Source organism: Styela clava, chromosome 12, assembly GCF_964204865.1.
Source record: "Styela clava chromosome 12, kaStyClav1.hap1.2, whole genome shotgun sequence".
In the NCBI taxonomy this organism is placed as follows: Eukaryota; Metazoa; Chordata; class Ascidiacea; order Stolidobranchia; family Styelidae; genus Styela; species Styela clava.
Window position 1 is genome coordinate 14,621,354 of NC_135261.1, and position 14,172 is coordinate 14,635,525.

At 33.4% G+C, this 14,172-nt stretch overlaps 1 protein-coding gene across 1 annotated transcript; it reads left to right on the forward strand.

The window, feature by feature from the left end:
• The first annotated feature begins 1,349 nt into the window (after positions 1-1,349).
• Positions 1,350-5,652, forward strand: LOC120330427 (uncharacterized). Its single transcript, XM_078118263.1, has 11 exons — positions 1,350-1,440; positions 1,814-1,969; positions 2,060-2,242; positions 2,314-2,424; positions 2,863-3,006; positions 3,093-3,263; positions 3,420-3,599; positions 3,900-4,052; positions 4,371-4,529; positions 4,641-4,781; positions 5,335-5,652. The coding sequence occupies exons 1-11, from the start codon at positions 1,386-1,388 to the stop codon at positions 5,418-5,420; spliced, it is 1,539 nt and encodes a 512-aa protein (XP_077974389.1). The 5' UTR covers positions 1,350-1,385; the 3' UTR covers positions 5,421-5,652.
• The last annotated feature ends 8,520 nt before the right edge of the window (positions 5,653-14,172 follow it).

Sequence of the window (14,172 nt, forward strand, 5' to 3'; positions counted from 1 at the left end):
CTAATCTTATATACTATAGTAACCGATATTTACTCAATATCGAGTGCTTACTTATGTGTGCCAATTTACATAGCCAATAAATACGAATAACAGAAAGATTACAGAGAGTTATTTATGTTGACGCAGCAATAATTTTTTTGTCGTAATCGACAATCGGGAAATTTGTGAATAATTTTAAAGAAAACTGACATCACAATTCAGCACAAAGGAATCATCTGTCAAAATATAAATAATATATACAAACACATTCTCTATTTAAAAACAATCACATTCCCGGTACAAATTACTGAAAAAACAATTGAGGAATTAATAATTTTTCTAAGAGTATTTTCAAAGAATGAGCGGAAATTTCTGGAGATGTGGCAAGTAATCAAATTAACGACAAGAATATCAAAGTATTTCCCGAGATACTCCTATAGATATGCAGCTAGACATAAATGAGTACCACAACATATGTTGTCCTAAAGCGCACACTTGCAAATGGTTCGATATACATTTTTTCAAGCAATGCAAATCGTTGGTAGGCATTGCATTCATTTACTATTGTGTGATATATTAGTATTTTCCGACATCAATCTAGAAAGAATGAGAAAGAGAAAACAGAATAGATAGTTCCCCTCAGACATTCATTAGAAATTTTACAAACCCGTTGCTACGTTACGAGAGTAGGGAAACTTCAATGTAGATGAGAGACCCGAGATATCGTCCAACATAAAAACAATAGAAATTGAAAAATAGCGCGCCATTGTTACCGTTTCCTATATATATGGAGCACACAAGGAAAATTATCAGTTGAGTTAATTCGCTCGCACTTGATTCGAACTATCGTCTGATCTCTAATGTGTTATGAATTCTGACTTTTATGTACCTATACTACTAACGCTACAGTTGAATTAACAGGTGATCAGAAAAACTTCACACGATGTTTCAGCACATGAGTTGTAGTTCACTACGATAAAATTAAGCAATATTTCAAAAGTTTTAGATTTGTTTAATCAGGAAAATATAAAAACAGTTTTTAGTCAATTATTTTTTTTAAAATCTTATCTAGATGAAAGGTTCAAATCCAATTTTTATCGAAGATATTTATTTATTACATTGAATACTGGTCTTATTAAATTATTATACAGATGAAAATTGTTTTATTCGAGAGTATATTGTACATTTTAAGGCATAAACATTTAATCTATAAAGAATCAGTATTTATTCAAGATATTTTTCGAAGCAGTTTTCCGTAAATTCAGGATGTTACTATAGGAGATTTTTGTTCAAATTTAGGTAAAGTCGTTGTTTCGTTCTTTTTAACACACGTACAACGATAATGATAACAACGATATTTTTATTTACAGTTTTGAAATTCAAAGTTTATTCACTTGAACATAAAGATGAAATATTTAACACCTTTTTTTGTGATCTTTGGTATCCTTGGCCGTACATACAGTAAGTTTGACAAGAGGCATTGATGCTTCTAATTTGTAAAAGAGAAAATTAGAATATCACAGGAAAAATTATACCAACCTTTTTTAAACAATGTATTTAATTAAGCGAAACGTGTTACAAATTGTTTGTCCCTTAATTACGTTGTTATATCCACTTTTAGACTTTGAAATATTCAAAGTATGAAAAGCCAATAACGTGTAACCAAACTTGGATAATTACCAATTTAATTTCTTATTTCAATAACAAAGTTTATTTTACGATTTCGCTATGATTGTTTCATGCTTGCTAAAAACGATAAAACCTATTTTTTTTATTTTTATCTTCAGATCACTGACGTCTTGAACAATTTTGTAACAACCATTTATTATTTTAGGCTTGGATTGTTACGTTTGCAATGGTGCTCAATATGATGGAGAGGCAGCGGAAACTTGTTTTACTATTGTAACAGGGACAACAGCTTCTGCTACTTGCGCTGCCGATGCCGGAACGAAAGTGCATTACTGCAATGCAAAATTTACAGTTGTTGACGGTAAAGTTAAACTTTACTGATTTCTCAAAAAAATGTTGCACTGATATCAAACGAATATAAAATCATATATGTTTTGTCAATGTTGTTAAGGTGTCACTACGGCTGTTGAGCGAGCTTGTGCTGAGAGTGATGATGACGAAGACACTCACTCCAACGCAGTTCCAACCGCAGATAGATGTATAACTGTTATTGATGCTACCGGCAATCCGACCGCGATCACAGAATGCTTCTATCATTGCAGCGCACCCGACAACTGTAACACTGAAAATACAGGTTTGCATTTAGGATTGATTATTTTTGTACAAGATAAAAAGAAGAGAATTATTTGTATAATTGTTTTTCAGCCTCATTGAAACAATGCCCAAATAATTGTAACAGAGGAAGCTGCAACTATATCACCGGAGTATGCGTTTGTGACTCAGGATGGTCTGGTACTAATTGCAGCACGGCAGTTAGTAAGTAAATTCCTAATGTACAGATTTTTACAAACATTTCCTGTGGTATGGCGTGTTGTATTGGACTGAAATTAATTTTTATTTGCTACAGAGAATCAAAGTGCAAGTACCATGCGTTTTATTAATATTTCTAGATGTCCCAAAATAGTCGTAGTACAGAACAATATGGTACTCTCGTTCGAAAAAAAAAATGAATTGATCAAAAAAGTGTTACTAATAGTAATAAATCTATTTTTTCGGAACGAAAAAGAAAATATGCCACAAAGATGTTCAATTGGAAAGTTCTTCAGATATGACTATATATTTAGAAATAGGTCGAAACGTTCTGAATAGAGTTGAAACATGTAATTTAAAATCTACCCAGGGTAATAATATGAAAAAAGAATTAGGATTTATATTAATATAAGTCAACTTATTAAATATTCTATGTTTTCCTAGCTTCAACCTCAAGCGGGGCCTCCAGAAAATGTGTTCAGTGTAACTCTGAAATTGATAGCGGATGTAGTACATCAACAACAAGTGTGGATTGTCCAGGGAATGAAGCATATTGCTCTACAGGAACATCAGCCATTTTTGACGGATGTAAGTAGAATTGTTATATTTAACGTAAATTGAGAAGCATAAAAATAAGTTGAAGAATCAATTTGTATATATTATTTCATATTCAGCCGATGCAGTTATCCGCACTGTCACCACTAAAGCTTGCACATCTGATTTCAAATCTGTTGATCAATGTGTATTCAACGAAATTCACACTGACTCACCGATTAACGATGTTGGTTACAGCGAGTTTAACTGTTTCTCTACCTGTGATACCAATGACTGCAACACCAACACAGGTTTGATTTTCGATTTTTAACATAGAAATAATTTTTTCATTCAGTTTCATTATAAAATATTGAAAATTTCAATTTGACATTTGAAATATTTAACTACACGGCAGTTTGGGAAATTGATTACCCACATGATAATAGATAATATTATTTGTGCTTCAGCTGATGGAGTGATCAACGGTAATGAAGCAGTTGTGCTCCAATGTGTCGTTTGTAGTGATACAACAGGGGACGGTAGCTGCAACACAGCAACAGCAAGACAAGCTTGTCCGAGCGGATCAACTCATTGCAAACATACAGCAATATACCATATATCTGACAGAGTTGATCTTTCTTACACAGGTGGATAAATTACTTTTGTACAAAATATACCTGTAACGCAAAGTTAGTAATTTGTTTAAATTTCTTATTTTAGCTGTTTTCCAATAAATTATATTGTAATAAATATAAGCATTCATAGAGTGGCTATAATATTTACGAGGCACAACCACAGCAAATAATGACTAATATATTATTCAGATAGTGCAGATATTTGCAGAGGAGACATTTTATTTTTTACATTAATATATACGAGTACATATATTTCATTTTTGAGAAAGGGTTTATGTTAAACTATCACTAACGCAAATAAACCTATAACAGCCGATCCAGGATATAAACTTGTTAGTGTTGTACGTGAGTGCGCCACTGCTGCCGTGACAAGAGAATGCGCTGAAGCTTCAGTCGGAAGTCTCAGTTTCAAGAAAGTCACTTGCACTGAAACATGCCAGGGTGACGGATGTAACGTTGGATGGCGTGAGTTCTTTTTTACATTTTTTCAACTTACATTTAGTTTGTTTGAAACATATTTAGGATTCATTTTTTTGTTATCATTGTTTAATATTGGGAGTATGTATTAATTAAATAAACACTGGATTTGAATATGATATTATGTTTCAAATATTCATTTATAAAATTATACACTTATTATTATTTTCACGCCGCTAGTAGTTTCTTCGTTATCCAAAATTAATGCATTCTCGAATTCCAATGGTTACCATTAGTTTATCTTACGTCAGTAGATGATATTTTCTACTTTATTTCTTGCTAGTTATATAACTCAATGCGTTTTAGCTGCAAGACCCGAATGTATCACATGCTCGTCACGTGCCACATACTATACTGATAGCTATGATCAATGCCTTGAAAATCCACCAATGCCAGCTGCATGCAGTCATCCATACCACTCAAGTTGTGTAATCCACGAAAGCGGGCTCGAGAAAGGAACTAGGAGTATGTGAACCAATATTCTTTTTTTTTAAATTCACTTTACAAAATTGAACTCGATCAATTTAAACAATTTTAAACATATTCTTTAAAATAGTTCCATTTTCATTATAACAGAAAGTGTGGAGGGATATCCTCGTAGAATTACTCGCGGTTGTTCCTATGCTGGAATAGGAAATGGATGCACATCTGCGCAACCCCGTGACACTGAAATTGAGACATGCAATCGCACATGCACTACTGATGGATGCAACGTTGGTAAGATATCATTTGAAGTAAAATTGTTATATGCTATTACAGCACGAAACCTATCTCAAGATAGTACTATAGCGTAAGGGTTACCGCTGCATTTTCCATTCGTCATGCACATCGCTTATTTATATGCTTTAATTTTGCTATGTACGCCTAATTTGTACATATCCTAGGAAATAATTAAATAGAAAATTAAATTAGTCACCATATTGAAGGAAGAAAGGTTAAATACAACATGTTATAATATTTTCATGTATTCATTCCATCAATGACAATAATAAATATTTGGAATTATTTCCTGGTATCTACCAACAAATTGCTTCCTTTTATACGAGCAGCGGGTGACACGGTAGACCTTGGACCGCACCTTAGTAGGCAATATATCGCGGTAGACATCATTTTATAATAGCATAGTAGTATAGTATGTTTGAAAAAATAGAAAAGTTCAAAATCGAATCATATACGTTATGTCCAGCCATGACTGCCATAGCAGTTTTTTTAATGATTATAGGCATGAGAAGCAAACTGGGTCTCAAGTATCACTTATTCTTAATTTCAGGAAGCGGAGGTTTGATGCCAGTTGTTACTCTTCTGACATTCCTTCTTCCAGCAGCCTTAGGATTGCTCACACAACGTTATTTTTAAACTAAACTTCAAGAGTAATTTTATTTCTATAAACATTGATGTTATTACTTTCATTTTTAATAACAAAAGTGCAGAATTTAATTTTAGTATTGCCGTGAAAATTATTATCAAGAAGTGATATTTACGTTTTTGTAGTTTTAACGACGATGAATTAAGTCATAACATCTGTTACAGAAGTATTTTATTTATTCAAGCTTTAATGAGTAAAATTTTTGACTACAAAGAAGTTGATCTTGGTTTTCAATATAACTTTTACGAGCAATGATATCAAGAAATGGATGCTATAGCACGATATAATTAACGTAATGAAAAATGAATCACACTTATGTAAAATGGTATTGCGCAATACAAAGAATAACATTGCAGCAAACTCAGAACTCATTCGCAAAATTAAATCGGAAATGGAATAATTGTCAGGCATTCCCAGTTGTTCTCAAAAATAACTGCAGAAGATAAATAACATTTTCAGTTGGTGTTTAGACAAATATATAGTGATATCGAATGAATGCCAATAATGAAATGTGACCTATTATTCGATTAAATATCACGGGACGCAAAATTTAACGTCGGAGAAATCGCGCCCTTCTTGACACGTGAGGAAGTTTGCTATTTTTTAGTAGGTTCATATTGGTAAATGTTGTTATCAGACTATTCATCTTGACTAAATTTATGGTCAAGCCTTTCATAACAATAATAATGATCCCGTGAGTAAAATAATTCAAATTTTAATACCCATTTTTTCACCAAGGACTCAATAATTTTTAATTTAAATTCATGTTTACATTGTCTGAAGAATATATGGAATATCAAGATTGATTTAAACCATTCAAGGTCCCAGGGATAGTTATTTGATGTTACAAACTAATCTTATATACTATAGTAACCGATATTTACTCAATATCGAGTGCTTACTTATGTGTGCCAATTTACATAGCCAATAAATACGAATAACAGAAAAATGACAGAGAGTTATTTATATTGACACAGCAATAATTTTTTTGTCGAAATCAACTATCGGGAAATTTGTGAATAATTTTAAAGGAAACTGACATCACAATTCAGCAAAAAGGAATCATCTGACGAAATATAAATGAGATATGCAAATACATTCTCTATTTAAAAACAACCACATACCCGGTATGAATTACTGAAAAAACAATTGAGGAATTAATAATTTTCCCAAGACTATTTTCAAAGAATGAGCGGAAATTTTTGAAGATGTGGGAAGTAATCAAATGAACGACAAAAATACCAAAATATTTTCCGAGATACTTCTATAGATATGCAGCTAGACATAAATGAATACCACAACATATGTTGTCCTAAAGAGCACACTTGCAAATGGTTCGATATACATTTTATCAAGCAATGCAAATCGTTGGTAGCCATTGCATTCATTTACTATTGTGCGTATTCTCATGATCTGAATTTGTTCGAAAGAGTTAATGGTAATTTGGATCACCTTTTTTTAAAATAGGTTACTTTTGATATAGACTATATCGTGTTTGCTGTTTAGTATTTTATGTACTAATTCGGTTTTGCTTTTGACAAATTTACTAGTTGTTCAACGGGAATAAACAGTTTGTACCATATGGTATATTGGCTGAAGTCTTGGCTAGTTCAAGCCTACATCTAATAGCGTTCTGATTTTTATATAGAACTCTTATTGACATGTTTTGGGGACTTTGTTTGAAATTTCATCTTGTTTGTAATAAAATAAAACGCTTGCATATAAAACACTACTAAACCAGAAAAAATATCCATAATGGCAATTTTACTACTTTTTAGTAATATCGAATACATGAATGAAAAATATAAATTTTAAGATAATTTTTCATCCCATTCAATGCTCAGCCATTTTTAAGACAAGTGTATTTTCTATTTACATTAGTTCAAAATTACAAAATCTATAATTCCACAAAACGCACACACAAGAACTAAACTATCGGAGTTGGGTTGGTAACGTGATGTATATATACAGCTATTTAAGTGATGAACATGCAAGCCTATGCAATAAACTATATATACAGCCAGATGAATATATAAAAGTCAATGTCATAAGCATATATCTTGTATTCAAATGAAAAAATATACAACAATTCAAGTTATAGTATGCCTGGTCAACGCAATATACAGCTATAGACTATTATTTGATGTTGATACAGAATTCAAAGCCATATGCATATACGACCAGCTTACTATACGTATACAACTACTGTTTAGAAATTCGTTGTAAACTGTGGACAAACCTATCGGAGTTTGCTGCAGACTATCATTTCTCGCAGTATTTATTTTTAACTATTACGTTATTTTCACTAATTTTAAAAAACGTATCTTTTTGACGTATCGTTACGATTGCATAAAGGAGATTACTTATACCAAGTGTAAAGTAGATATATTTAAATTCATTGTATCTTTGCACAAAGCCCCTGCCATCGATGCAAAAATGTAAAATTAAAGAAAAAATGTCAAGTTCAAAATAACGAATTTGTGATTATACAGTTAGGATTATGGTTAGGTTTAGAAATGAGTCGACAATTTGAATTTACAACGAATTCTGCATTCCTAGTCAAAACTCTAACTAGATAATTAATAATTTTCTTATTTTGAGCGTTGGCGGGTTTTTTTTCTTGGTGAGCTTTGTACAGAAAATCCGTATCATTCAGCGGTATCAACGTGTTGTTTACGCACCACGATGCATACACATTTAGACGCTCATAGTAGATAAGTACGTTAAGGAGGTTGTAAGGTATTTTGTCATAATACTCCAAACCACCTGGTGGGTATGCTGGTGACAACAACGACATTAAGATATTCTTTGCAATGAACTTATTGTTTGGCACTTTTAAGTATCATTTTTATTTACGTATTCATGTACCACGAGCGGCTGAATTTGTATGTGTGCATCGTTATGCGCTAATAACGAAGAAAAATGGAGGAAAAAGAAATGGATTGGCTGTTCATGTTCATTAACATAAAATGGCTGTATATGTGTATGAGGTGGCGGTATATGCATATTTTGGCTCGATATGTATGGCACCTTACCTACCTATCAAATCAAAACAACTAAAAATTAAAAGGAAATAATAACGAAATACCGACATCGAAATTTTAATTATATGTACACGAAAAAATACAGAATCGTTTCACATGGAAATCAACGTACTCATTCACTACAAGCACGTTATGGTAAAAAGTGGTATTGCGTTTGAATGACTGAGTATTAGATTTCCTTCGATCTGGACCAGAGGTTACCACGATCAGCCATATGGAGGATTTTGTGCAACTTTAAAATAAAACTGTAAAAAGCATCTTGATATTTTTTTCAGTAGCTCTGCCCCGTGTAAAAATTGATTTTGCAACAAACGCTATTTTATAGTGCAAATCGCAAAATATTCCATAATTATTAGTCACCAACAATAACGATAACATATATACACAAAAAACGCATAACTCATTTACCCTCGTCGCAGGTTTTAAAGCTAATTATTCCGGATCATGATGAAATAAAATCGAATGTATTCAATAAATTTTATATATTTTTTTTCATATCATGGGAGAAAATGGGAGAGTGTTTCGTCTTGACACTGATAAAAACACACGGAAATAAATGGCAAAAATGGGAACTGAACATGGAGACCGTCGTGCCGCAGTATTAGATGGAATGGTATATGTCAGCGGAGGCACTGTTTCAGAGCATAACATCTATTTATATCAATCGACATTCCAGAGATTGTATAGTTGGGGTAAAAGCGTTATTACTTCATCAAGTTGTCCGTTTACCAAACGCGTTAATATTTAACTAAGTCGCGATTTAACTGAAATTGGTATGGAATTTTAAAGCTTATATTACCGAACGTGGGATTGTATATTTTCTGCAACAAAAATAAATTTCGACTGAACAATATAAAGTCAAAACAATAAAATTCTGTGTAATTTTAGGACTAGCATATTTTATAATTTTTATTTATTATTTTATACAACCTGATAGTATCATAAACGCTAGCCTACTATCTTTATCTTTGCCCCCTTTAACGAAATGTGGCAATTGGTGACAGTGAAACAATGGCGATAAAGACTATTGTATCATAAATCGAGCACGACTTTTATACATATTTTGAATCAAAATTACTTCCCGCCCGAATCCGGCCCGCGGGCCGTATGTCTGACATAAAACCGCAATTTTGTTGCTACCATCACGATATAATGTATTGCAATGTGCGCCACTGCAGTTTACATATTCTCATATTCTATCGCGTGGAGTTTGATTCTTGAACTTTTGATTCTTTCCGATATAAAGGGGGTATTTTACAATTACCTAAATAGTGTTATTTACAACGTATTAACACACTTATGCACGAAATTTATCAACAGATTTTTTTATTGAGTGTCTAGAGAGCCCAGAGAGCCTGAAATGCTCTAAAATAAACAATATTTATATAGGTATATAAATTTCTTTATAGATAGATGGAAATTGAAGGGGAAATCCATCCTCAATAATTCAGCGAGTATAGAGAGCTTCGTCCGTTATACATTATGGTGAATCGGTAGGAAAGAATCTCCTCAATTCAGAGAGCTGCATGTATGGCTGTTTAGCAATTCGACTAATTTACCACAAGCGCACAATGTTTATTATTTTTGGTAATTCCAAGAAGCTCGATTGCAACTGCTTTTGAATTTTTTCCCACCTGGTTCTGGATTTTCATATTCAGCATGTTTTTGATGCTAAAAAAGCTTTGGCGCATGACCAGTATTGGAATTCAACGGGTCGCTCAATATCGCCCAAACTTGTTCTTGAGCCGTGAGAAACATAAATGTTTGTAAATAAGATACATGTTGTTCAATACAAAAGAGAACCGCTTAAAATTTTAAAAATCCAAAATAATAAAACTTGAACAATCGTATAATTCTTACGGATGCATATAACTCGGACAGACAGATAGAGCTATGTCTAATATTTCATTGAGGCCCATATTTCATCATTTATTTCGTAGAGTAACTTGTATTTATGGTGCAATTAAGTATGTCCCAGTGAGAGAAGAAGGTTTTTATGTTGCAAAATTGAAATCTTAAAACCATTAGGCTTATGAATAATGTTAATGAATCCATTAGATCAGTGATTCTCAAACTAGGGCTTGAAAGCCGCATGCGGCTCTCAACAACCTTTCCTGCGGCTCTTGTTGATGCTTTAAAAATTAATTACTTTCAAAACAAATGTTCATTGAAAACTAATCATTGACCTGAAATTAAAATGCGGAAGTCTATTTGTAAGTCTAATGTTTATTAGCGTAGTGTTGACTAATCTACAAGATGCAATAGTGACGCAACAGTAAGCGTTTTTGCGGCCACTAGAACACTTTTTACTTGCAAAGATTTTAGGCATGGCTGTAATCATTGGCTTGTTTCTGTGGATTTTCAGTTTTTGTCGCATTTCCGAATATTATGTATAAATCAAATAATTCAATGATTATTTTAATTTTTAGAGCATTTTAATTTTTTTTCCAGAAATCTAAAATAGTACCGAAATATCTGGTGATCATCTCAAGCAGTTACTGCACCTTGCATCCTCCACGATTACGACCCGCTTTGACAAACTTATTAGAAATCAAAGCCAAATCAGATGGCTGTTAGTCTAGGGTGGGCAAAATCGAATCTTTTTTCGAATCGAATAATTTGAATATTTATAACGAATACCGAATAGTCGAATAATGAATATTTTTATACATAACAGGGATCCAAAACGTCGGAGGTATATGCTCCATTTGAAAACTAAAAAAAACATTGAAAAGACGGCAATAAAGCGTTTTCCACTGCATGGTTAATGGTTAATTTCATCATAATCGCTGATTGCCTTTGTCACCGCGATCGTTTCGGCTGCGATATCCTAAAGTTGGTGTTCTATATTCCCGCCCTTTCTCGTTTTTTGCAAGAATAAGGGGTCGCCGGATATCGAAGTTTCATATTTCCAGTATACCCTTGCGTTCACATCAGCGACAGCTGTTGAATACATTAAGGGCTGATTTCAAAACCAAATTAATTTTATTCTGAGTTTTATCCTCTGCCTTGGATTTGATCACCGCTTCCCTTATCACCGCTTGTAAATTAACTGTGCCTGTTTAAAGTGAACGGTAACCGAGACCGGTAAGTGAGTTTCTCATGCTTTTCTATGATGTTCGTGTTATTTTAGTATTAGATAGATAAACCTAGCAAATTTACGATTGCGTGAATCCTGAATGTTGATTTAAAATAGCGATTGAATAAATTGTCAATAAATGCATTTCTAGGCTATTGTGCCTAATAAAGGGTCAGACGCTAATTATAACTAATTCCTTAAAGTTTTAACCTTTTTTTTTTTCAACAAAACAACACCCCGATGGTTTTTATAGCTAAAATACTTTTCTTTACGGAATTTGCAAATTCAGCACTTCACTTGATGATTTTGATTATGTCATGCCGTAAGGCTTAATTCAGCGTTTCCCAACCCGAGTCCGCGGTCTCAAATGGGTCCGCGTAGCGTTTGAATGCGTCCGCAAGGTCGCAAACGTTTTTGCGAAAGTTAACTATCAGCCAAGTTACGATTTACGTTAAAATTCACATAAAATATAAAAAGCAAGTTTATTCACATAATATTAATCAAGTCAATTATTACTAGTTACTGAGTATGGCTGTGCATATATTCGAATATTCAACTATTAGAATAGCAATTCACTATTCCAAAATTTGGTAACAGGTGAGGCGACAGGTCAAAACGATTGGATTTCACAACTCACTTGCGAATTTCCGACGAAAACTCGAGCACACGCGTGGTGTTTCTCGCGAGTTCGAACTACGAGGAATAAATTTATTCTAGTACTTGCGAATGGTGGCAACCCAAATTTTCTGAATTGAAAAGCGGCAATACAAAATACTAAAAATAAAACGAAGTACACCGTAACTTTTGTTTTATGATTGTACGCGACCGATAAAAAACGCTTCGTTAGACATTGCAAATCGCAAAAATTCGGGTGATACTGTAGTTGTGTAGTATATGTACCAGGACATTTTCCCTTAGGCCTCCACATTGGTACGTACAGTACCGAAGCGCCGTAAGTGTCGTACGAACAGCTCAGACTTGTTGAATAATGAATTCACAAAAATGTGATCAAAACAAAATATAATCTGGCACTTTACTACGCATTTATGTGTCCACGGATTGTCATGATATTTTCTGATTAGTATTGCTTTTATTTCGTCAACACAACCGCAGATTAAAATTCACCATTAAATTAATGATTAAGCAATGCGGTGAATATGGATTTTTGATTTACTAATATACTTTAAATACATTTTAATAAGAACTAAATCAAAGTGTACTTTCTGGAAATTTATAGCAGACAATAGGATTTTTTTAACCACGATAACAAATTCGCAAGATCTCTAAAAATTTGTATTAAAACTAAATGTAATTGGTTAGCAGATATGTCGGCAATATGTTAGCAGATTGCTGTGGCATTCTAAAGAAGTAATGCTATCATCTTGATCGTAAATCGACGCAATTACGAGTTACCATGAACACAATTAAAATAGAAAGTCATTTTAAATTCTCGTCGTTGTCATTGATTGAATATAGTGCGACAGAAAAGGGTATTATACCCTAAAACGGCGGCTCTTTTAACGGACGCGTATTTGCGGCGAATTTCCGATTTTAAAATTCGTTCAAATTGCGCTGTGTTTGGTTTTCATTGCTCCTTCACTAGAGTACGGTTGCAATAAACGTACCTTGAGTTCGCAAAGGTTTTCGCCGGTGGAAAATTAGTCCGCGACCGAAAAAGGTTGGGAAACGCTGGCTTAATTATTATGCCTGAATGCTTCAAAATTCAACAATTGAAATAATTTTCGATGATAATAGACACAACAATTCGTGAACGAATCAGTGTGCATTGTTAAAACGAAATTCACGATTAATTCTACGTTCTACTCTTGGCTCAACGGCTATGCATGGTCGAGTGAAATGTTTACATATTCGTAACATTACTTGGCCAAGGATAGAAGGGATCGCTAAAGAGCTAATACAAAGTGTGTAGGGATTAGGACATGACATTGCTTATCTGGTTACAACTTAATGAGTGTTTGTGTTGTTTTTCACTACCTAAAATCGCCTTTTTCACAATGAACGCCGAAAAGTCATTTTACCATTTAATTTATTCAACTTTATGTTTGGTAATGCAAGAAAAGGCTAATGACATGTCAGTGATGTCACCAAGCATGCAGAGTTTAAAATCTGGGAAATTTTTTTTAAATAACTAATCTGGTTTGACGTTTCTAAATTTACGGAACGGTCGGTACGTTGTTTTGCAAATTATGAAATTGAAACGATACGTTAAATGCAAAGATAAGCATATAACACCATACCGCAAAGACAACGACTTTTCAAATTTGTCTTTTTTTTTTCTGATAGCGAACGCCGTTGGGAAATCTCGCACAATTCACGATTGGCGCGAGTTCGGTGTCCAAGCAGAGCGGTGCAGGTCACGTGGTACCGGATATTCGAATAGTAAAATGCCATTCGAATATTTTATTATTCGAATATTTTGCCCAGTCCTAGTTCTTACGTGTGTTGTTGTTACGATGACTTGGTATTTTAAATACGCGCTTAAGGTTTGTTACTATTTTACCTTGCGTTGTTTGTGTGCGGCTCTTCATAACTTTGAGGTTTGAAATGCGGCTCTGGGACTAAAAAAGTTTGAGAACCACTGCATTAGATGTTCGCAAG